Source organism: Lampetra fluviatilis, chromosome 54 (assembly GCF_964198595.1).
Source record: "Lampetra fluviatilis chromosome 54, kcLamFluv1.1, whole genome shotgun sequence".
Lineage (NCBI taxonomy): Eukaryota > Metazoa > Chordata > Hyperoartia > Petromyzontiformes > Petromyzontidae > Lampetra > Lampetra fluviatilis.
Window position 1 is genome coordinate 671,569 of NC_136328.1, and position 23,453 is coordinate 695,021.

General features: G+C 61.5%; 2 protein-coding genes across 4 annotated transcripts in view; one reads left to right on the forward strand and one right to left on the reverse strand.

Moving 5' to 3' along the window:
* The first annotated feature begins 1,009 nt into the window (after positions 1-1,009).
* On the forward strand, positions 1,010-8,724 carry KCTD1 (potassium channel tetramerization domain containing 1). 2 transcript variants are annotated; one of them, XM_078879498.1, is made up of 5 exons: positions 1,010-1,182; positions 6,621-6,799; positions 7,172-7,316; positions 7,953-8,258; positions 8,471-8,723. In XM_078879498.1, the coding sequence occupies exons 1-5, from the start codon at positions 1,174-1,176 to the stop codon at positions 8,630-8,632; spliced, it is 801 nt and encodes a 266-aa protein (XP_078735624.1). In that variant the 5' UTR covers positions 1,010-1,173; the 3' UTR covers positions 8,633-8,723. The 2 variants fall into 2 exon arrangements, with proteins under 2 accessions (XP_078735624.1, XP_078735623.1); XM_078879497.1 differs by lacking the exon at positions 1,010-1,182 and adding an exon at positions 2,255-2,362 and having other exon boundaries at positions 8,471-8,724.
* A 2,673-nt stretch (positions 8,725-11,397) lies between these two features.
* Positions 11,398-23,453, reverse strand: part of TAF4 (TATA-box binding protein associated factor 4) — a 36,566-nt gene continuing 24,510 nt past the window's right edge. The window contains exons 15-16 of one of the 2 annotated variants that reach the window (XM_078879500.1): positions 22,371-22,490; positions 11,398-13,302 (exon numbers count right to left, since the gene is read on the reverse strand). In XM_078879500.1, coding sequence (XP_078735626.1) covers positions 13,030-13,302; positions 22,371-22,490 — 393 coding nt within the window. In that variant the 3' untranslated portion in view covers positions 11,398-13,029. Of the gene's footprint in view, positions 13,303-17,928; positions 18,393-22,370; positions 22,491-23,453 lie in introns of those variants that run through there. The other variant, XM_078879499.1, reaches the window with a different exon arrangement.

The window sequence follows — 23,453 nt, forward strand, 5'->3', positions numbered from 1 at the left end:
CAAGACGCGGCGGCGGCGGCGGCGTTACCGCAAGGCTCGTGCCAAGCTAGGTGCACTTCGAGTTATGTCTGGGGGCGGGGGGGGGGGTGTAAGGGAGGGGCCGAATTAGCGAGTTTATTTATTTATTTAGCGAAGCTGCCACAACGGATGTATAATTATTTATTTACTTGATGCATCGCCCCGGGCCAAGCGAGACGGGCAACGCGCATGCGCAACACGGAGCCCCCCCAGGGAGAGGAGATTGGGGAGGGGGGTGATGGTGGTGGTGATGGTGGAGGTGATGGTGGAGGGATGATAGTGGCGATGAAGGAGGGATAGTGGAGGACTGATGGAGGGATGGAGAGCCCCGGGGTGATGGGAAGGAGGGAATGTGTCACGATTAATCGAATCGCGACTGTCATCATCTGTTTGTCAATCCCTAGACGTTACGTGTCATGGGGTCACGTGACACTTTATAGCCGCTAGAGGCCGCTGCGGTAATCACAATAAATCGAATCGTGAAACTTCATCTGACGACAGGGGGGGGGCGAATCCTGACCCCCCCCTTACCCCCTACCTCACTCTACCAATCCCTGCCCGGGCAGCGCTCTTTCCCATTTCCACTCCCTCCTCCTCCTCCTCGTCTTCTTCTCAATCCTCCTTCCCTGCATCTCGCCCTCCTTCCTCTCCACTTCGCAACCCCTGCCGTGCCAATGCAACCTCCCTCACTACTCCCTGCCTCCCCCCCTCTCCCTCCTCCATCCACACTCCCCCCTCTCTCCATCCCCCCTCCATCAACCCCCCCTACAGCCATCCTCCCTTCATCCATCCTCCATCCCCCTTACACCCCCCCTCCAGCCATCCCCCCGCCCCCCTCCCTCCCGTCCCGCGCGATGCGCCCCGGGCCACTTTGAATGAGGCGGGGGGGGGCGCGGGGGGCTGCGCGAACCGCAGCCTCGACTCCCCCTCGGCTCCCCCGCAGCCTCCCTCCCTCCCTCAGCCTCCTCCTCCTCCTCCCCTCGCCGCCCTCCCCGCCCCCACCGCCATCCCTGCCTCCCCGCGCCCGAGGCGGCCTCCGCCTTGCGGCGCAAATTCCTGGCGGGGCTGCGCGCCTCTCCGCGCCGGCAGTCGCAGCAGCAGCAGCAGCGAGGAGGAGGAGAGCGGAGAGAGCGCGGCCAGGGGCGAGAGAACCGCATGTTCCAGGTAAGGGCAGCGGCGAGGGAGAGGGCAGCAGCAGCCGGGGCAGCGGCTGTGGCAGCAGCAGCCGGGGCAGCGGCGGCTGTGTCGAGAGGGAGGAGCGGTGCGCGCGTCGCGGCGCCCGCGGACGAGAATCGGGAGCCGAGAGTCGCGCTCCTCGCTCGCGGCTCCCTCAAGCGCACGGGGCCCCCCTGCTCCCCCTCGGCTCCCCTTGATCCCCCCCGCTCCCCTCGCTCCCTCCTGCTCCCCCCGCTCCCCCTCGGCTCCCCCCGCTGCTCCCCCCGCTCCCTCCGCTCCCCCCGCTCCCTCCTGCTCCCCCTGCTCCCCCTGCTGTCTCGCTGTCTTCTCCGCTCGGTCCCCCGTGCCTCCCCTTCGGCTCCCCGCCGCCCGCGTCCCTGGCTCGGCCCCTTCAGCCGAGAGCGCTCGGCAGAGGCAGCAGAGAGAGGCGAGGGGAGGGCGGAGGGGAGAGAGGAGGAGGAGGGGAGCGGAGAGGAGAGCGGAGAGGAGAGCAGGGGCCAGGGAGAGGAAGAGTGGAACGGAGAGTGCGCGGAGTGCGCACCACGAGAGAGTCCCGCTCTCACCACCCCTCGCCCTCACCACCCTCACCACCCCTCACCACCCTCACCACCCCTCACCAGCCTCACCACCCCTCACCCTCACCACCCCTCGCCCTCACCACCCTCGCCCTCACCACCCCTCGCCCTCACCACCCTCACCACCCCTCACCACCCTCACCAGCCTCACCACCCCTCACCCTCACCACCCCTCACCATACCTCACCACACCTCGCCCTCACCACCCCTCACCCTCACCACCCCTCACCCTCACCACCCCTCACCCTCACCACCCCTCACCCTCACCACCCCTCACCCTCACCACCCTTCACCACCCCTCACCCTCACCACCCCTCACCCTCACCACCCCTCACCCTCACCACCCCTCACCACCCCTCACCACCCCTCACCCTCACCACCCCTCACCCTCACCACCCCTCACCACCCCTCACCCTCACCACCCCTCACCCTCACCACCCCTCACCACCCCTCACCCTCACCACCCCTCACCCTCACCACCCTCACCACCCTCGCCCCCACGGAGACGACGCCCCGGTGACATGAAGGTGAGGAGCGGGGAGACGCGGGGAGATCAGAGGGGGGAGAAGAGGAGAAGCACGGAGAGGGACGAGGTGAGAGGCGAGAGAGAGAGAGAGGAGTTCACGTGGAGATGGGGGGGGGAGACCTGGGGGATGAATGGGGAGATTGGGTCGTGAGGAGAGCGACACGGGGAGCGGGGAGCGGGGAGAGGGGGGGGCGGGGGGGGGTGCCGCAGCCCGGGTCCGGGTGGTCGTGTCGGGCACCGGGGTCGGGGGGTCACGGGGGGCGCGGGGGTCATCGTGACCCCTCGTGATGCTGTGAGGCCTCGAGTGCGTGAGGGTCTGTGCGTGTGTGTACACGTGTGTGTGTGTGCGTGTGTGTGTACGTGTGTGTGTGTACGTGTGTACGTGTGCACGTGTGCGTGTGTGTGTACGTGTGTGTGATCGTGTGTGTACGTGTCTGTGTATACGTGTGCCTGCGTGTGTGTGTACGTGTGTGTGTGTACGTGTGTGTGTGTATACGTGTGTGTGTGCGTGTGTGGGTACGTGTGTGGGTACGTGTGCGTGTGTGTACGTGTGTGTACGTGTGTGTACGTGTGTGTGTGTGCGCACGTGCTTATCGCTACGCTGCGCTTCAAACCCGGCGACTCGAATTCTATTCCCGCTCGCGGCCACCAACACCCAGTGACGATTATCTGAACCGGTCCTGTTCCTCCCCTAGGTCGACTCAGCCTCAAATGAGTACCTGGTGCGGTGTGTAAACATCGCCACTGGGGAGACAAAGGCGGTCTGGCGTGGTGCTACCCCCCCCCCCTCGTGTGCCGTGCCGGCCTTTATCGGTGTCCCCCAACAGTCTGTCAAGGCTACACGGGGGATCTTTGTGCAACACGTCTCGTGCACTGTGCGTGGAGAGTGCGGATTACATGCCGCGAGTCTCTGTGTGTGTGTACACATGTGTGTATGTGCGTGTGTACACGTGTGTGTACGTGTACGTGTGTGTGTACGTGTGTCTGAGTGTACACGTGTGTGTACGTGTCGCGGTTAGCACGCTGCGCTATGAACCTGGCGACCCGGGTTCGATTCCCGCTCACGGCCAACAACAGTGACGATTATCTGAACCGATCCTGGGCCTCCCCTAGGTCGACTCAGCCTGAAATGAGTACCTGGTGCAGTGTGTAAACATCTCCACTGGGGAGACAAAGGAAGGTCGGGCGTGGTGCTGGCCACCCAGCCCCTCGTGTACCGTTCCGGCCTTCATAGGTGCTCGCTAACAGCACTTGCCCCTGCAGTCTGCTAAGGCTATACGGGGGATCTTTGTGCACGTGTGTGTACACGTGTGTGTACGTGTGTGTGCGTGTACACGTGTGTGTACGCGTGTGTGTACGCGTGTGTGTACGTGCGTGTGTACGTGCGTGTGTACGAGTCTGTTTCGTGTGGCTCAGCATCGCAATCACCCTCACACGTGGCCGAGCGAGGTGTCATGTCCCCCCGTGTCGACACGGCGAGTTCGTCGTACTCTGTGTGCGTGGTACGCCGTGTGGATGATGATGGATGCGCGTAATGCGCTACACGCAGTGTATGCGTGTAACGTAGCACTGTGTCATACATTGCACGCTGTGCGGTGTAGAACACGGTGTGGATGTGTCGTGTGTATGTGCCCCGTATGTCCATCACGGTTTAATGTGTGTAAGTGTGGCACACTTGTAGTACCGTGTGTGTCGTGTGCGTGTCGTGTGTGTGTGTCGTGTGTGTGTGTCAGTGTGTGTGTGTGTCTCAATGTGTGTGTGTCGTGTGTGTGTGCGTCAGTGTGTGTGTGCGTCAGTGTGTGTCAGTGTGTGTGTGTCAGTGTCAGTGTGTGTCGTGTGTGTGTCGTGTGTGTGTCTCAATGTGTGTGTGTCGTGTGTGTGTGCGTCAGTGTGTGTGTGCGTCAGTGTGTGTGTGTGTCAGTGTGTGTGTCAGTGTGTGTGTGTCAGTGTGTGTGTGTGTCAGTGTGTGTGTGTCTCAGTGTGTGTGTGTGTCGTGTGTGCGTGTGTCAGTGTGTGTGTCGTGTGTGTGTGTCAGTGTGTGTTGTGTGTATTCCGGACGCGTTCCCCATATTCGGACGAAATCCGAAAACCGATGGCCCCGATGCAACATTTCGGACGATCGGGGGATACTGTGACGTCACGGCCGCCCGTAATTTTCCCGCCAAAATCGGTGGCACGCGGCGCCGGTGACGTCACAGCGGCATTAGCACGAAGGCACGTGGCGTGGCCCGAAACGCGGAAAAATCTCCGAAACTGAACCTCACGGCGGGACCCCAGGGTCCCATGAGGCCCCCGGCTTTCGAATAAACTGCGTTGCGACGTCATTTCATGTCTGTTGAAGGCGAACGACGCAGCAATCTATTCCTCTCGACGAGCTCTGCACGTTGCACTCATCAAAGTTTCCAAGTTTTGTTTATGACTACGGCAATTTTGGCAACGACGGGTGCTTGGTGAAGAGCGAGATGATTGATTTCTGGCGGGTCGCGGCGTTTACGTGCGAGTTGGGACGGAGTCGCCAAAAATAAATTAAACGATTACGATTTTGACCGTTTATTAGGGACCCCGGGGTCCCGCCATGAGGTTCCGATGTCGAGTTCCAAAGTCGCCCGCCGTGTGTTGCGGACACTGCAGTGCTCATCTACAGCCAGGAGTGTAAATGCCACATTCCTGTGGCGGGGACGAGGCTTATCGATCCATAGGGCAGCCATCGTTGACTTAACCACATGATATCGCTTCTTTATCGACCCGGAGGAGAGATGATGAGCCGAGTCAACCCCTCCATACTCACCGTTGTGCATGGATACGATGCGTAGTATAATAAGACAGTGTGTGCGTGCAGTATGTGTATAATCTGTATGCACCATAGTTAGCCACGATCTACCCACTGCTGGATGAAAACATCCCCAAGCCTGGTTAGCCGTGGATAGCTCCACGGCGGACGACCCGGACCCCTCTCTCGGCGCCAGCTGTTTCCTCGCGGCGGCTTGGCTCCGGGATGGGGGAGCGGGCAGGCGACGCGTGACCCCGGCGATTCACCCCCCTCCCCGGGGTCAACTCAGCCCCCGGGATAATGCGACGATGGCCCCCAGCCTCCACCCCCCCCCCCCACCCACAGAGGGTCCAGCCCCCCCCGCCCCTCGTCTCCCAAAGAGCGCGGGGGGGGGGTGTCCGCATCCAGAACTCTTCTCGCTATGGACGTGGCCACAACAACCACTGCCAGTCACGTGCCACCTCCTCCAGGTGTTACCACAGCGACCCGGAGTTCCGTGGCAAATTCACCACTGCCCCCCCCTCTCCTGAGCCCCCCCCACCAAATCCCTCGCGAGTCGCCACCCCTCCCCCATTACTCGGCCTCTCATCCACCACGTGGTTCAACAGCGGCATCCTCAGCAGGTGCGAGCGGGCCACGTGGTCGTGTCGGGTGGCAGGGGGAGAGCCCGGGTGGGGGCGGGTGGGGGTGAAGATCGCATCACGTGACTCTCACCTGCACCTGCCGACCCACGTGGGCTGATGTAGCCGGACACCGCGTGGCACCCACGTGGTGGCCCGGCGAGTTGAGTCGCTCGCTCGAGCGGTCGCGCTCATCCCTGGCGGTGACGCGGGTTGCCGCGTGTCGCGAGTTGGAGATGTGTGTTGCATGACGATGTATGTTGCTAGCTGTGTGTTGCTAGGTGATGGGTGTTGGTAAGGGATGTGTGTTGCTAGGTGATGGGTGTTGGTAAGGGATGTGTGTTGCTAGGTGATGGGTGTTGGTAATAGATGTTTGTTGCTAGGTGATGGGTGTTGGTAAGGGATGTGTGTTGCTAGGTGATGGGTGTTGGTAAGGGATGTTTGTTGCTAGGTGATGGGTGTTGGTAAGGGATGTGTGTTGCTAGGTGATGGGTGTTGGTAAGGGATGTGTGTTGCTAGGTGATGGGTGTTGGTAAGGGATGTTTGTTGCTAGGTGATGGGTGTTGGTAAGGGTTGTGTTGCTAGGTGATGGGTGTTGCCCTCCTGCGTGTTCACTCACTGCTGTGATGCACACGGCGCACACACTGACGGTGTCAAGGCTCCACGGTGGCTGAACGGTGACACGTGGTGTCGTGATATGGGCTGGGCCTCCTTTAGGTTAGCTCAGACTTTAAATGAGTATGGGGTATGAATGTGTTCGCCCTGTGTCCCCTCCCTGAATGCGTTTCCGTGTCTCCCCGTCTCACCCCCCCCCATTTCCCCATCTCCCCCCCCCATCTCCCCGTGTCTCCCATGCGACTCCCCGTGTCTCATCCCCCCCCCCCTCCATTCCCCTCCCCGCCCGCCGCCCCCCCGTGGCCCCCCCCCGCGAGCAGCAGAGACCCCCCGCGATGTCGCGCCCCACGCTGCCGCGCTCCCCGGCGTCGCCGCTCAACTCGCAGGGCATCCCGGCGCCCGCTCAGCTCACCAAGTCCAACGCCCCCGTGCACATCGACGTGGGCGGGCACATGTACACCAGCAGCCTCGCCACGCTCACCAAGTACAACGACAGCCGGTGAGTGGCGGCGGCGGCGGCACAATCATCATTGGCGGCACAATCATCATTGGCGGCAGCAGCAGCAGCATTGAAATCGGCAGCAGAAAAATCATCGCGATCGTCGCCATCAGGAGCATCGCCATCATCGACACCGGCACATGAACACGTGCAGACAGATGCGGCGCTGCAGAGGGACCTGGTCCTTTCTTGGTCTCCATCCCCCGGTCCCCATTCCTGGGTCCCGAGTCCACATTCCTGATCAAGTTACCCAGCCTCTGATCCCCAATCCCCACGAGGCCCGTTCCCTTGGTGCCAATTTCCCTCATGCCCCGGTCCCATACCTTGACCTCTGCTCGCCATGTGCCCCCACCCCCTCCCCCAATCCCGCAGGATCGGGCGGCTGTTTGACGGCACAGAGCCGATCGTGCTGGACAGCCTCAAGCAGCACTACTTCATCGACCGCGACGGGGAGATGTTCCGCTTCATCCTCAGCTTCCTGCGCACCGCCAAGCTGCTGCTGCCCGAGGACTTCAAGGTGCAGAGCCCGGCTGATGGTGGGGGGAGGAGGGCAGGAGGGCAGGAAGGGTTCACCCCTTACCTCTCCCCCCTGGCTTCTCTCACCCTTTGACCCCGCGCACTCGAGGTCACGCTCTGCCGGATCGCGACGTTAGGGGTGGCGGCGGGGGTCCCTGCCTGCCCTCGGCGGTAGCAGCAAAAGGGAGCAGATTGCATCATCAGGCACGTGCGGTGCCTAACACCGCGATTTGGGTCACGGCGCGGAGCCGCGGCGAGGACCGACGGAAACCGGCTCCGTCCGGCGCGGCGCCTCATCCCCACGCGATCCACCCATCCCGGTCGCGAGGTTAAAGTTGGGGTGGGGGGGGCGGTGGGCAGATCCGGAGGAGTTCGAGGCCTCCGCCGAGGTCAGGCCGTGGTGCTCTCCACGCTCCTCCTCCCCGCCAGGGTAGCCGCCGTTGCTCGTCGGCGCCCGCCGCAGCCGGCGGTGCCGGCGGCTGCCGTGGGCGATCGTCACAAAGCGCCAAAGTTGAGGGGCCGGCAGCGACCCCCGCGGATCCGGAGAGTTTGCGAGCCACCGTCCTACGTCGTCGTCGGCTCAATCCCCGCGTGGTCCACTAACCCCGCTCTTGCGCGTGCCCTCCCCGCCCCGCAGGACTTCAGCCTGCTGTACGAGGAGGCGCGCTACTTCCAGGTGGCGCCGCTGGTCAAGGAGCTGGAGCGGTGGCGGCAGGAGCGCGAGCTGGCCAAGGTGAGCCGCCCGTGCGACTGCCTCGTGGTGAGGGTGACGCCCGAGCTGGGCGAGCGCATCACGGTGAGCGGCGACAAGGCGCTCATCGCCGACACCTTCCCCGAGATCGGCAACGCCATCTGCAACAGCGCCAACGCCGGCTGGAACCACGACTCCACGCACGTCATCCGCTTCCCTCTCAACGGCTACTGCCGCCTCAACTCCGTGCAGGTGACGACTCGCTCGCCCGCTCGGGGCTGGGGGGTGAAGGGTGAGGGGTGATGGGTGTGAGGGGTGAGAAGTGAGGGGGTGAGGGGTGTGTGAGGAGAGGTTGTCTTCGAGGAGGGACGTCAGAGCCAGGAGGAGGAGGTTGTGGCGATGACGTTCCGGTCTCCTCCTCAGCGGTGAGTCACCGTCCATGGTGCCCCCCCCCCCCGTGGCAGGTGCTGGAGAGGCTGCTGCACCGCGGCTTCTCCGTGGTCGGCTCCAGCGGCGGAGGCATCGACTCGTCCCAGTTCAGCGAGTACCTGATGCGCCGCGAGGTGCGGCGCGCCCCCCAGCAGCACACCGCCGTCATCCGCATCAAGGAGGAGCCCCTGGACTGAGCGGGATGGGCGGGGGGGGGGGGCTGATGAGGTTCGTGGGGGACGCGTCGACATCGAGGAGGAAACCCCTGGACTGGGAGAGCTGTGGGGAGCAGGGGGGGGGCGGTGGGGGAAGGGTGGGGGTAGAGGAGACGGTAGGGGGGGGGGGGAAGGGGAGGGCACGGGGATTGTGGAAGATGATGTGGTGGTGGTGGTGAAGGGTGATGAGATCAAGAAGATGGGGATGAGACTCAGTGCTGACAATGATGGTGGGATGCGAGGGTCGTGATGATGGTGCTGGCGAAGATGATGACGACGGCCGTGGAAGATGAAGAAGTGAAGAAGTTTACGAGCGTCGCTATTGGTGGCTGTGATAATGCCATGAAGAGTTTAACGAGAGAAGCTGCTGATCGCGGTGATGATGATGATTGATGAGCTGGGTGGTGGTGGTGATGCACCGCTTGTGCGCTCCATGCTCGGTCAGAGCTCAGGATGTGAGCATGTTGTTTCAGAGGGAGACGGAGAGACAGACAGAGAGAACGTAGAGTCGGAGACAGACGAGGAGGGAGAGAGAGGAACAGAGGGAGAGGCAAAGCAAACTCACAAATCTCTCGTTCTTTTTAAACTTCGCACTCCTCCGCGAGTCTCGTGTCTCCCTCCGTCTCCCTCTGCCCCCAATGCCTCCGTGTCTCCCGGTGTTCCCTTTCTGCCTCAATGTCTCCCTGTTTCCCCGTCTCCTCTTGCACCCCCCCCCGTTCCCTCCCGTGCCTCGCCAGCACCCCCCCCCGCAACCCTCGCCACCCACCCCACTGCAGAAGCTTTGCGCGCGACTCCACACCGAGTCCGAGTGACCCAGGACCGCTTTGCCGAGTCTCAAGGCTCGTTTTCTCGACAGTCCCGCTACTTTGGGAATTTTAACCAACTCCCCCTCCTCTTGTCGTCGTCGTCGCCGCCGCCGCAGCCCCCCGTCTTTATTTTCTGAGTATTTTTAATCGCGGAGAAACCCCCCCCCCCAGCGCACAAGGGGAGAGGAGCGTGCAGAAGGCCGCACGCGTGGACGCCCTCTTCTCCCGGGGTCTCCCGCCCGCCCTCTCCCTCCAGTGCGTCACTGCCACTGGCCGTGTTCACTCACGGGGGCCATGGCCCAGCGAGACGTGGCCCAGCGAGACGTGGCCCAGCGAGACGTGGCCCAGCGAGACGTGGCCCAGGTGCGTGCACCACCTGGCACGTGGCCCGCGCGAGTGGGGAGCGGGTCGCGCGCTCAGCTACGAACCCGACGACCCGAGTACGATTCTCGCTCGCGGACAACACCGCTGACGATATCAGTCGGTCTTGGGCCTCCCCTCGGTCGGCTCGTCTCAAATGAGTACCTGGTGTGGTGTAAACATCGCCACTAGGGAGACAAAGGCGGCCGGGCGTGGTGCTGGCCACCCACCCCCTCGTGTGCCGTGCTGGCCTTCGTCGGTGCTCGCTAACAGCTCTTGCCCTGACAGTCTGTTAAAGGCTGCATGGGGGATCTTTATCTGTGTGTGTACACGTGTGTCTGCGAGCCGCTCATTTCAAAAAGTCGATCCCATCCCTGGGGTCAAGAGTTCAAAGCAAGTCGCCATGCCGACTCCCTCCCCCCCCCTTCTCCCTCCCCTCCTCGATCGATGGACGGGCGCGATGTTGTATTTATATAAACGATGGCGATGAGGTTGATAACGATGATGACTTCAGTCCTCGCGACCCCACGGCCACTCTGAAGCCCCCGCAGGAGGCAGAGGCGGGAGTCCGGGTGGCGGGACGTGGGAGGCGGGGATCGATGTGGTGCGATGGTTGACACCTTGACACGTGACACAGGTGTGACACCACGTGACACAGGTGTGACACCACGTGACACAGGTGTGACACCACGTGACACAGGTGTGACACCACGTGACACAGGTGTGACACCTCGTGACACAGGTGTGACACCTCGACACGTGACACAGGTGTGACACCTCGACACGTGACACAGGTGTGACACCACGTGACACAGGTGTGACACCTTAACAGGTAACAGGAGTGACACCTGAACGTGACACAGGTGTGACATCTAAACACGTGACAGGTGTTTGATTTCTAAACGGGGCATGCCTGAACACGTGACTGGTGTGATATCTCAACACGTGACACCTGAACACGTGGCACAAGCATGTCACTTGATAGAGTTGTCACCTCGGCGTTGTTGTGATGTCCTGGTGGTCGATGAAGTTCGTACTTTTGTGTATAATAATAATAATAAACAATAAAGAAAAGCAGCTGTAAACCCTGGCGCGTCGCACTGCGTGTTCCTGGGGAGAGGCGGGCAACCAGGCAGCGTGTTCCTGGACGGGCAGGGGCGTGGGGGCGAGGCGCAGTGCCAACCCGTCACAAGACAAAGGACCCCACCCCCCTTGACAGACTGTTGGGGGTAAGGGCTGTAAGAGAGCACCTCTCAGTGACACACACCCCCATCAAGGGCCGTCATTGGCTGCCCAGCAACTTCAAGCGTGGAAGACTGCGCTGCCGACACGAGACGAATGGCAGGATGCATCACCGCCCCCAATATACTCACAATATAAGATGCGTGACGCGCCACTGTCGGCAAAAGACTGCGATTGAAGCGAGGATGGCGCAGCGAGCACGTGAATCATGGCCACACACAAAGATCCCCCGCATAGCCTCAACAGACTGTTGGGGCAAGTGCTGTTAGTGGGCACCGATGAAGGCCGGCAAGGTACACGAAGGGGTGGCCAACACCACACCCGACCGCCTTTGTCTCTCCAGTGGCGATGTTTATTTTACACACCGCACCAGTCACTCATTTGAGGCCAAGTCGACCTATGGGAGGCCGAGGACCGGTTCAGATAATCGTGACTTCGCACGCACGCTCCACCACGACTTCGCAGCCACGTCCAAAAACCTCGGATCCATTATTTATTACCAAAAATATGAACACAATTCTCAAAGGTGTGACAACGTATATTCTATCTTTTTGTTTTCTGTCCAAAAAAGAGCGCGTAAAACTATGTACAGGGGAGGTGGGAGAGCCGTGGGGCGCCCGCTCGCCCGCTCGTTTGCCCGCTCGCCCTTCGTCGTCGTCCGTGAGAGACTGGAGCCGGCGCGGTCCACGCTCGCGGAGATGCAGCAGGAGTCGTGAGAGAGATGCCCGAGCATTGCGCAGTGCAAACAATTTTTTCGTCGTAGAAATTTCGCTGGGATTGGCTTGAGAGATGGGTTCCTTCCGTGCGGAGGCGAGACGCACACCGTGCCAACATCACGGACAATACCGAGGACGGTGGTGGCGATGACGGCTGCTGTGGGGATGGTGGTGACGACGACGGTGGTGGTAACGATAGCGGGGATGTTAATGGCGATGATTGTGGTGTGACGATGGTGACGATGGTGGTGATGGCAATTTTGATGACGGTGATTGTGGGGATAGTGGTGGTGATTGTGGGGATGGTGGTGGTGGTGACGGTGATTGTGGGGATGGTGGTGGTGATTGTGGGGATGGTGGGGGTGATGACGGTGATTGTGGGGATGGTGGTTATGACAGTGATTCTGGGGATGGTGGTGGTGATTGTGGGAATGGTAGTGGTGGTGATGACGGTAATTGTGGGGATGGTGGTGACATGAAGGAGCTCCCTCCTCTGTCCCCCACTCTCCCCCAGAAGTCATCATCATCATTATTCTTGGCCAGTGGGGGGGGGGCCGAGGAAGGGAATTTGGGTGGGGGGCGGGGGGGCATGGGAGAGAAACATCACAACAGCAAGGGGGGGGGGTGTGGGACTGATAAATAAACAAGGAAAAATCAGGCACACGCACGTGTGTACACTCACCATGCGCGTACTCTCTCTCACCATTCACTCTCACCACGTACATTCACTCACCACGTGCGTACATTCACTCTCACCATTCACTCACCACGTGCGTACATTCACTCTCACCATTCACTCACCACGTGCGTACATTCACTCTCACCATTCACTCACCACGTGCGTATATTCACTCTCACCATTCACTCTCACCACGCGCGTACATTCACTCTCACCACGCGCACGAGACTCTCCGCACAACGCTTCTTCCAACAGCTCCCCCCCCCTCCACCACCGCCCGCTCCCCAGCAAAGCAAGTGGGGGGGGGGAAGGCAAAAGAGGGGTCCCACTGAGCCACCCCCCCTCCATTAGCACCATCCCAGCTACAAGGACAGACTCCATGATTCTCTCTCCTCCTCCATCTTCCCCTCACCGGCACCACCGCCGCCGCCGCCGCCGCCACCACGGCATTGGCGGCACCGGCGTAGAGAATGGGCCGTGTCGTCGGGGTGGGCGCCGTCTCGCGCCTGGGGAGGGCCGGGCACGTGGGAGGGAGAGAGGGAGGGCGGGCGAGGGGGGCAGCGGCGAGGGTGGGGGTCACTTGAACAGCGCCTGGAAGAGCAGCAGCGAGTGGCTGCCCTCGCGCTCCTGCTCCAGGTAGAAGACGAGGTCCCTGAGGTTGACGCGGGTGATTCTCTGTCGCGAGAACGGCCTCGGCGCCGGCGTCCCGCTTGCCCCGCCGGCGCCCGATGGCCCCTGACCGGCCCCCGCCGCCCCCCCCGCCTGGGACAGCGACGACGACGACGACGACGAGGCGGCGGACGAGGAGGAGGACGCGGCGGCCGTCGCCGCGCCGGACGCCGCTCCGCCCTGAGGTGGGGGACAGGAGGACGATGGGGGGAGCGCGAGGGAGCGGAGCGGGCAGCGGGGACGAGGCGGAATGGGAAAGAGGAGCAGTGGAGGGGAGGGGGGAGGTTGGGTCGGGGAGACGAGGAGGCGGAGGAGAGATGAAGTGCAGGAGGAGGAGGAGAGGGGACACGTGAGGTGAGGAACACCGAGTGACAAGGTCGGCAGCCTGCTGTGTTCGCTTCATCCATCACCACTCGAGACTCAGGTGTCACCTCACAGAGGTCGTCCCATAATACACTCGTCCCATAATACACTCGTCCAACTAGCAGGGAGTTTGGGGCCTAATGCGTCACTTACGTGGAAGTCAACTATTCCACCAGCACACCCGCTACCCACACACAAAAGGGACAGCCGCCATTCGCCACGAAGTGACGGGGATGTCTCACAACAGAAGTGCCACACTCATTGACACCACGTGAAGTGTAGAAGGCTGGCTGGTAAGAGATCAGAGGGCAGGCCCAGGTGCCATGGGTTGACTTAGATGACCGGCAGATGCACCAACTGCTTTTAGCCGCCTGGCACTCCGCTCGTTGTTGTGAGCGTTGCTCCTCCGCCCTCCATTGTTGTTGGAAGGCGCCTGCCTCCAACTTCCCAGTACCGTGAGCCTCGTGCGCAGATGACGATCTTAACACCGCTCGTACCGGTCATGCGCAAGCCCAGATCCAAATCGTCTCATATTGGACTAGCCCATCTCCTCTCTAGTCCGTGCCGTTCCCGATCAGCCCCCTCTATTCGGCCAAACAGAAGCTGCTTGGGCATATGGTGACTGCCCATGCGAGCTACATGACCCAGCCAAAGCAGCCTTGCCCACCGATCTTTGAGCTTCTTGCACAACCCAACCTGGTGAACCCAAGGATGGGTCGTAGACAGGGCAGCCTGTATGTTTCAAGAGGGTGCAGGTGATCTTGTAGCGGGGTCCACACACACACACCGTCTCGCAGACAAACATACACTCACACATACAGACACGCAAAAAATACAAAGAGCAGCGCGCTCCGCTCCGCGCCCTCGATTTGTGTCACACTGGCATGAGAGCACATGCCGTCGGGCCGCTCGCAGCTAACGGCACGCACGCCAAGCAGGCACGCACGCACGCACGAGCGGGCGGGCGGGTGAGCGAGCGAGCGGACAGACCGCTGAGCGAGCGAGCGACGAACAGACGAGCGACGAACACACGAGCGACTCTCACCAGCGGCCGACGCCTCCGCAGGCCCGTGAGCGAGAGCGCCGCGGGCGTTCGTCATTTTTGGGGTTTAGCAAACCGCAACCTGCACTGCTGCATACTTGACGGGCGCCTTAATGTTAGGGCAGAGCCACAGCCACGGGGGACCGGCCCCGCCACGCACCACGCCCTGTACGTGCCCCCCGAGATCCCGCGACACAGCCCCCGGACGCAAGCTGGGTTTGATGGAGGGGGGTTGGGGTGCAAACATCAACCCCCGCCCGTCCACCCGCCTGCCCGGGCGTCGCGTGACCACGGCCCCGGGCCGGTCGCGAACCCGTAACTCCGGGTTAATGTGCACTACCGCGGCGAGCTTGAGCGGAGGTGGATGCTGCAGGTGGACACTGGGAGGTGGTGGGGGGAGGGGAACGCATTTTATATCATTTACTGATCCAGGAGAGTGAGCTCATTAACAACGCACCGACTCTACGATACGCCCCATCGAGCCGTATGCGCGACGAGATTATTTTTTATTTCAATGAGAATTCTCCACTAATGTTGCATTTATGTGCTAATGGAGCAGACAAAAATGTACGATGATAACCACGAGACAAACACATCGCCGAGTCTTGAACCAAGCCTGAAGTCTCAAGACTCAGATTCTGGGGGAAGCTGCACTGCAACGTTTTCAACCGCGTCCTGGACCCCGCAGCCCAGTAGGGTTGGGGGAATTCTCAAATCATCTGTGCGATTCAACAATCCTTGCCGCCAAAGAGCGCTGGATCAGAGGTGTGCGTCTCAGGGGAACTTGTTTTGGAGCGGGGTGGGGGGGGCATTAATTCCCCTGCTCCAAGCCGTCCACCGTCTCCCGGACCGTGGGCAGGATGAACGGGCGAGGTCACAGGCGACGTCGCGTGCCGCATGCCGCCGCCCGGCCTAACGGCTCACACAAGTGATTTAGTGACTTCTCTCAACCGCGTGGCTGGCCGCTCGCTCGCTCGGCCACCAGCCAACTCGGTCGCCGGCAAGTTGGGCAGACGGGCGGACTTTACAGGAGGGTGGTAGAGGGCACCTACGGGAAGCGCCCCCCCCTCCGCCTCCATTTCCCGCCCAGCTGGAGCCGCGAAGGGCACGGCGAAGCGCCGCCCAGGGTCATGCTGCGCCTTGCCGACCACGAGACTCTCGACGCTGAGTGACGGCCGCAGGGGGCGACAACGGGGTGAGCGGTTAGGGCGGGGTGGGAGTGCGAGCATCACCCTCCGGTCCGTCAGATCATCACCGTCCCTCCCAGACTGGGAGCTACGGGACACACGGCCGGCTCCTGCAACCCTTCTGACCCCCGTATCTAAACCCCCGCCCCCCCACCGCCACCTTCGCCTGGCCCCTGACACAATCCCCCCTCTTCCCCTTCTCAGGACCGTAACGACGTTTGGATCCCGTTGCTGGGCACGGCGGCAGAGCACCGAGATGGCCGATCGCTCCTTCCTGACCGCGGCAGAATATGGAGACGTTACTTTGGTGTCAGAAAATAAGAAAAGTGAAAAAAGGCAGGAGCTTCTCAACCCCACCTAGGCCTGCCTGCTGGGTCAAGAGGTCGGCTCCACTTTGCTCCTCAGAGCTGCCCGCGGCCACCGAGCCCTACGGGGGCGGAGCGGCATTCCGCAAGTGAGCAACTCCTCTCTCGCGGCGGGAAAGACATCGGGGGCCCCCGTGGGTCCCTGCGAGTCCCTTCAGGGCCCGTGGGCCCGGTGGGGACTCGCAGGGACCCGCTCACGAGGAAGAAAGTTCACGTGGAGCCACAGCGGTTCGCAAGGACCCGCAAACAGCCTCGCCTCGCCCTGGCCCGCAAGCCCTGGGGGGCCCCTCCCTACCGCAACCCCCCACCTAGCCCCGTCACCCCCCCCTTCCACATCCCTCCCTCCGTCCTGCCCGCCTGCCTCCGTGTCTGCACCCTCCCTTGCCACGTTAGTCAGGGCCGCCCTGGGGCATCTCTGCCCCATGACTTTAATTTGCCACGACGCGGCTACAGTGTCCCAGCCATGCGGGGGGAGGGGGGGGGGCAGCCGGGGGAGGGAGGTTAGAGGAAAGGGGCGAGGGGGCCCCGAGGGTGCGTGCGTTGGGAAACGGGGGGGGGGGCTCCATCCACGGCGGTGCCCCCACACTCTTGCCGCACGAAGCGTGGCGACTCCGCGTGGTGTGTGAGCGTCTTTGTCTTTGGGTGGGGGGGGGCTCGCCACGACTTGGAGGAGGAGGAGGCGCTGACTGTAGCGCCCGGGGCTCCTCTAGGAGGAGAGCGCTAAACAACACGCACTGTACGGGGAGGCTATACTGGTTTGGGCACGGGGGCGGCGAGGCCAGGAGCGGAGTGGCTAGCCGGGGGCGGCCGAGCGGGGGGTGCAGGGGCCCAAACTCGACCCCCCCCCAACCCCCGGAGGTGTACCTCCCGGATGATCGTGGGGGACAGCGTCCGAGTGCCCCGTGGCCCGAGGTCAAAGCGCAGAGGTGAGAGGTGGCGGTCGTCGGGGGGGGTAGGGGGGGGCGGCCGATCTGAGTGGGGAGGGCGCACCTCGGGACAGAGAGCCAGAGACCAATGTCATCTGACCTCGGGGTGTGGGCGACGGTTTGGGGGGTGGTGGCGTGCGGTGGGGGGGGATTTGGAGGAGGCTGTCGTTGGGGGCGCCACGGCGGCGGCTGCCGAGGGCTGCGGCCGCAGCGAGGGAGGGTGCGGCCCGGGTAACGCCGGCGAGGCAAGAGCGGCGCTTGAGCGGGCGGGCGCTGGCGGGCACGCGGGCAGCCCGCGGCAAGGAGTCGGCGCGTCACCGCCGCTCGCAACGAATGGGACGCGTGCGCCGCCGCGAGCAAAACTAACGAGGTCATTAGACGCTTCTGGGGGGGGAGCTGTGGGGGCGGGGGGGAATGGAAGGAGGCAGCCTGGGAGGAAGAGACAGAGCGAGAGCGAGCGAGCAATGGAGTGTGAGAGCGAGAGGGGAGGAAAATGGATTAAAAAAAAACCCGAGCAGGACTCCCACTGCGCTTGTAAATATGCACAGCTAAACCATTTTGAACGTCCCACGCTCCTCGCGTTGATTTGCTCCGAGTCTCCGGCGCCGTCGAGCGCGACTCGGCACCGCCGCTCGCCGGCAGACGCACACATGTGCGTGCACGCACACGTGCATACACGCACACACGTGCATACACGCACACACGCATATACGCACGCACACACGCACGCACACACGCGAGGTCTTAAAACTCTCCATAAAGAATTTAATATATAAACATCATCATCGTGAAAAAACGTGCGCTGCCCACTGCGCCACGACCCTGTCCTGCCACAGGCCAGATGCCACCCAGCTCTCCCCTCTCTAGCACAGAGCCCCCATTACTCTCCAAACCCCCTGTAGTCCAGAGCCCCCCACTTCTCTCCCATCAGTGAAACCTCCTCTCACCCAGGGCCCCCCACTTCTCTCCCGTCAGCCAAACCCCCCTGGCCCAGAGCCTCCGTCTACGACGAGTGGTTTGCCTAGGGGAGGGTCATGTGATGTGTGCTGAGCAGTTGTGACACTGTGGGGTGCCCTGGGGTGATGCGAGGAGTGGGCTTGACGGGTGTGCGCTGGGCGGGTGTGCGCTGGGAGTGGGGTTGTGCGCTGGGCGTGTGTGTGTTAGGCAGGGGATTGAAGAGATGAGATTCCTCGAGTAAAGAAGAGAGATTGTACTGCTGGTGGTAGTAGTGGGGGTGATGACTGTGGTGGTGAGTGGTCGTGTTGGTAGTTAGTGGTGGTAGTGGTGGTTGTTTACTGGAATCCGTACTGGGCAGAGTGCGGGAGGGTTCATGCTGCCCACGGGGAGAGACGGAGGGACGCGGCACGATGGGCACGTTCCCGGCGGCCTGTGCACGCGCCCACGGGTAGCGCGCTAAGTTCCCGCCGAGGGGAAGCGCGGGGGGTGGGGGGGGGGGTGGGGGGGGGTTACCGCTCTCCCGCTCCGCGGATCGCGAGACGTCGCCACGGCAGCCGCTCATTTGCATTTTGCACCAAAAATCCGCAGCCTTGGGAGACGCGCGGGGGGGAAGGGGGGCGGTGGGGAAGTGGAGGGGAGGGAGGTGTGGGGAGGGGATGTGATGCGAGCAGGAGGCCACCAACGGCACCGTTTCCAATTAGCTCGTTCGAGGGCTCGTTAAAAAAAACCCGACACGAACCGAACGGGCGAAAAACATTTGCGAAAAGAAAAAAAAATAACTCTGCCGATATCTTTCTGTGGTTTATAAGAAAGAAAAAAAAGAAAATTAATTTTGTCTCTGGGGCAAATGGGAGTGATGCAAAGATTTAAGAGGGGGAAAAAATCCCATATAAAGCCTCAGAAGTTGAAACAGAAGAGAAATCTTTGGAGAGGAAGGAGGAATGATGCCAGGAGCAGGGCAGTAATCATGCCTGGAATCGGCGGCGGGGGCGGTGATGGTGGGGGGGGGGCTCGAGGGTGGGAAGTGGGGAGCGAGGAGGGGGGGGCGGTGGGGAGAGGGGGCAGCAATCACACTGTCTCGAACGCCAGGGTACACGGGACGCCGCGGGCGACGCACGCCCCACGGAAACACAGCCCTCGCTCGCTCCCTCGTTCGCTCGCTCGCGCACGCACGCAGGCAGCAGGCCAGTGCACGCCTCGGGGCATCCCGTAACCACGGCGACGCCCCGCCCAGGCCCATCCGCAAAAAACCCTCCAACTTACCCGGAAAACTACAGCCCCCCACCACCAACCCGCACTGCCAGCCGCCAGCCGCCCCATGGCCAGCCTCGTCCCTCCGCTCGCTCACTCGCTCTCAATCATAACATTATACAGAGAAATGCGGAGATGCGCAGACACAAGGACGGCAGCACAGATGTACAGACCCGCATAGGCACAGAGGCAGACACATGCACACAAGGCGCATAGACCGACACTCACACGGCCGTAGAGGCGACACACAGATGTCAGACATACGCATACACTTACGAGCATGCACACAGATGAACAAACGCACTCACGTGGACGCAGAAATCCGAGTGCACATCCACACATTCTCACACAGACAGATGTACAGGCGCGCACACAAACGCACAGACGAATGCACCCATAAAAAACATGGATCACCAATGTGGCCTTGAACAGACTATTGGAGCAAGTGCTGTTAGCGAGCACCTATTAGTGTTGGAACGGCGCAAGAGGGGATGGTGTGGCTAGCACCACTCCCGGCCGTCAGTTAATATACTGAACCAGGTACTCATTTAAGGCCGAGTTGACCTAACTGAGGCACGGGATCAGTTAAGATATTCGCCACTACCCACAGCCTGGAATCGAACTTGCATCACCAGTTTTGTAGCGCAGTACGTTAACGACTGTGCCACCACTCCACCCATCAGATACACATGCGCGGAAATACATAGACACCCACATGCATGGGCAAACACAAATGAAAGATTCCCCTAAAGCCTGCTGGGGCAAGCGCTGTTAGTGTCTATTAAGGCCGGCGACGCAAAGACCCCCACAAAGACAAACGCACATGAATGCAGACCCGCACACTCGCACACACGGATAGAGACAGAAGCACAAGGACAAATGTACACACACCGATACACACGTGCATGCATGCATATAGACAAAAGCTAAGATTCCCCATACAACTTTTCATAAATGGTTGGGGCAAGTGCTGTTAGCGACCACCTATGAAGGCCGGAACAGCTCACAAGGGGGTGGTTAGCCAGTACCACAACCGGCCACCTTTGTCTCCGCAGCGGCAATATTTACACACAATGCCAGGTACTCATTTGAGGCCGAGTCGACCTAGGGGAGGCCTAGGACCGGTTCAGATAATCGTCACTGGTGTCGGCCGTGAGCGGGAATCGAATTCAGATCACCTACTTCAAAGCGCAGTATGCTACCCAATGTGTGTTCGTTACAAGCGCGCGCACGCGTGCGTGTGCACGCTGTCACAGATGCGCTCTCACATGTGCGTGTACACGCGAGGCCCGCGTCCCCCGTGGGCGCGGAGGAGGAGGCTGGGCCCTGGGTGCCAGGCCACGTGCGCCATCACGCGGCGCCACCATTAAGGGTGCTCGCAGAACGGGCGCAGAACAAAGCCTCGCTTCCCCCCCCCGGCCCCCTCGGCCCCCCTGCACCCCCCCCCCCCCCCCCACTTGGCCGCCAGCCCCCACAGCACCGTCACATCCAAGGGAAGGCGGCGCCCGCAGAAGCGGCCCTGGGACACGACGCTCACCTCACCGCGCTGGCTCGGTGCACAATTACGCTCGTGCGTGCGCGTGTACTCACACGCGCGCACGTACAGACAGACAGACACGCCGACAGACAACAAGGCCGAGACAAGAGTGGACGCACACGAACGGACACGTGGATATACAGACGGCCACAAAAGCACAGACACGGGTGACGCACGTGGAAGCAAAGACAAATGATGAACAAACACACCGACAAACACAGAACCGCGAACAGACGCACGGACATGTGGGCAGACACACTCGGACACACGTAGATAGACACACACACACACGGGCAGACGGATGCTCAAGGGCGAGGCTTAGGGGGTGGGGTCCCCGGGTGGGGATGAGGCAGGGATTACGCGGCCACGGCGCCCGAGGGTGGGAAGGGGTTAAACCCGGGGTGGGGGAGGGTGGGGTCATGGCCCAGGGGCTACGTGGAGCCACCAATCAGGGCCTTCAAAGAGTGCCCCCCCCCCCAACAACAACACGAACCATAACCCCCCCCCCCCCCGGGTGGGACATCACAGCATGGGGGCACAGGAGAGAGAGAGAGAGAAGCGAGCTCCGCTATCCTGGGCTAAATACTCCGGGCCGGCTTTTCAAAGAGCCCTGCTCCGGGCGTGCCTACGCGGCCCGTGGAATGAATAACAGGTTTTAATAATTATCCTTCTCTGGAGCAGGCGAGACGCGGCGTCGCTGCCAGCGAGCGACTCTTATCGTGTGGTTGCACACCCCGGCAGGGCTGCGTGCGCCACGGCGTCGGTGCGAGATTACGTCGGGAGCATCGCTTGTGGGACACCGAGCCATGTCACTGCCACGTTCTTCCCCCGCACAATTCGATTCTTCGGCACGGCCCATGCCCACGAGAACGACGCCACGCGCAACGCCGCGACGGTGACTTTAAGCTCGTTTATTCCCATTAAGGAAACTTCTAACGAGTCGGGCGGTGCGGGGCAGAAGGCCCGGGTACGAAATGAGAGCCGCAAGACAGGCACGCAGTGTCCATTGCACCGGGTTCCCTGCAGGCGTCGCCGTGAACCTCTCGGGCACTCCCGGACCCCCTAAGACTCTCTTAATGCGTGCCGCTCAGGGAACCGGTATTAATCCTCCCGAGTGGCACTGGTGCCAGGAGTGGCTCGCACGTGGACACGGCGTGGAGGGGCGTGGGAGTCAAGTGTGGAGGGGCCGGCAGACTGGCGCTGCACCAGAGCAGGTCGGGGACTTGGGCACGAATGGCACACCGCGAGGGCAGAGGAACCGCGCACGTTGGCACCAGGCCAGGAGTCGGAGACACTGGAGTCACGGGAATGGGGGTCGGGGATGAAGGGGTCCGGTGGGGAGTTCAGGAACAAACCTATTGCAGCACGGGCCCATACGGGTCGGAGTAGAGAGGACGGCATCGTACAGAAGGGTCGTGGAGCGGCACTGCACCACTCACGTTAGTTATGGGAATGGCACCGCTCCGAGCATCAGGTGGGGACAGGGGTCGGGGTGGCACACACTGGAACAACGCCGGGAGGGGTTAGGTAGGTGGGTCAGAAGCACTGCCACGGCACGGAGGCGGGGCTTAAGATGAGGGGGGTAGTCAGTGGTGGTGGCGGGGGGGGGGGGTATCGCACCTCGCCCGATGAGCCGTGGCTCGGAGAGTCGATCTTCCGCTTCTTGCGGGGCCCAATGGCGGCGAGTGCCGTGAGGTTGGCGTCCCTCTGCCTCATCTGCGCCAGCTCTGCCTGCTGCATCTGTTGGGGGGGGGGCGGGGTCGGGGGGCAGAGGTCACAGGTTAGGCATCGAGGTCAGGGACAGGAGTAGCGAAGGGGCGAGATGACAGCGGGTGACACAAGTCAAGAGCACGTTGACTCTCACCCGGTTCAATTAGGAGCAAGGATTAGAATTTGCAGTTCTCGGGAGCTTCCTTTCAAATGCCTCAGCAATTCAAAACCCTTTACATCACATCTCCAGTGGCAACTGTCCCTATGCAGCACAAGTTGAATGCAGCACTGACCTGCAAGTGGGCATTTGTCCGATAAAAAAAATACAAATGAGTGGTGAAGGTTGGAGAAGCTGTGCAGCTTGGGGAAAGGGGAAAGTTTACGGTTATGGTAAAATTCAAGCTCAGGTCAGGGCCAGAGATGCTTTGTTGTTTAACTTCTTACAGCCCCATAATGCAAACCCAATGTAGCAACTGCCTGAAAACAAAACTCTCTCTCAATCAGTGGGCATGACCCGCTGCGACTATGGAAAAAGAGGACACGGATACTGATAAAGGCTGAAAGTTTGCAAAAGCAGCATGAAGTGGAGAATAATTCAAACGACATGCAGAGACGGAAAGGAAGGCATGGGCGTAGGGCAGGAGACGGCGTATAGGCTACAGGATGATGATGATGGGCGGCGGTGGAGACAAGCCACTACTGGTGACGGCTAGAGGAGGGGATGCGGCGGAGGAAATGACGTCCACCGCGGAGGTGGAGCGACGAAGCCGGCTCGTGTGCGGGTGCTCGGCACACCGCTGCATCGCGAGAACGTGAACGCCACCGACAACTCGGAGGCCTTTGACCAACAGTGGACAGACCATGGCCGACGATGATGTCATGTGTATGCGTGTATCTCGTAAGACAGCCATAGTTTTGCTCCAGGAGCCTCGGGCACTTCGACCAAACGGAAGCCCCCTCCCCCGCCCCCCCCCCCCCCCCGATGCTTTTACG

Coding starts and splice junctions, on each gene's coding strand:
- KCTD1 (XM_078879497.1), top strand. CDS start 2,291: ATGAAGGTGAGGAGCGGGGAGACGCGGGGAGATCAGAGGGGGGAGAAG. Junction 2,363..6,620: donor GAAGCACGGAGAGGGACGAG/GTGAGAGGCGAG, acceptor CCCCGCGAGCAG/CAGAGACCCCCCGCGATGTC. Junction 8,259..8,470: donor GCCGCCTCAACTCCGTGCAG/GTGACGACTCGC, acceptor CCCCCGTGGCAG/GTGCTGGAGAGGCTGCTGCA.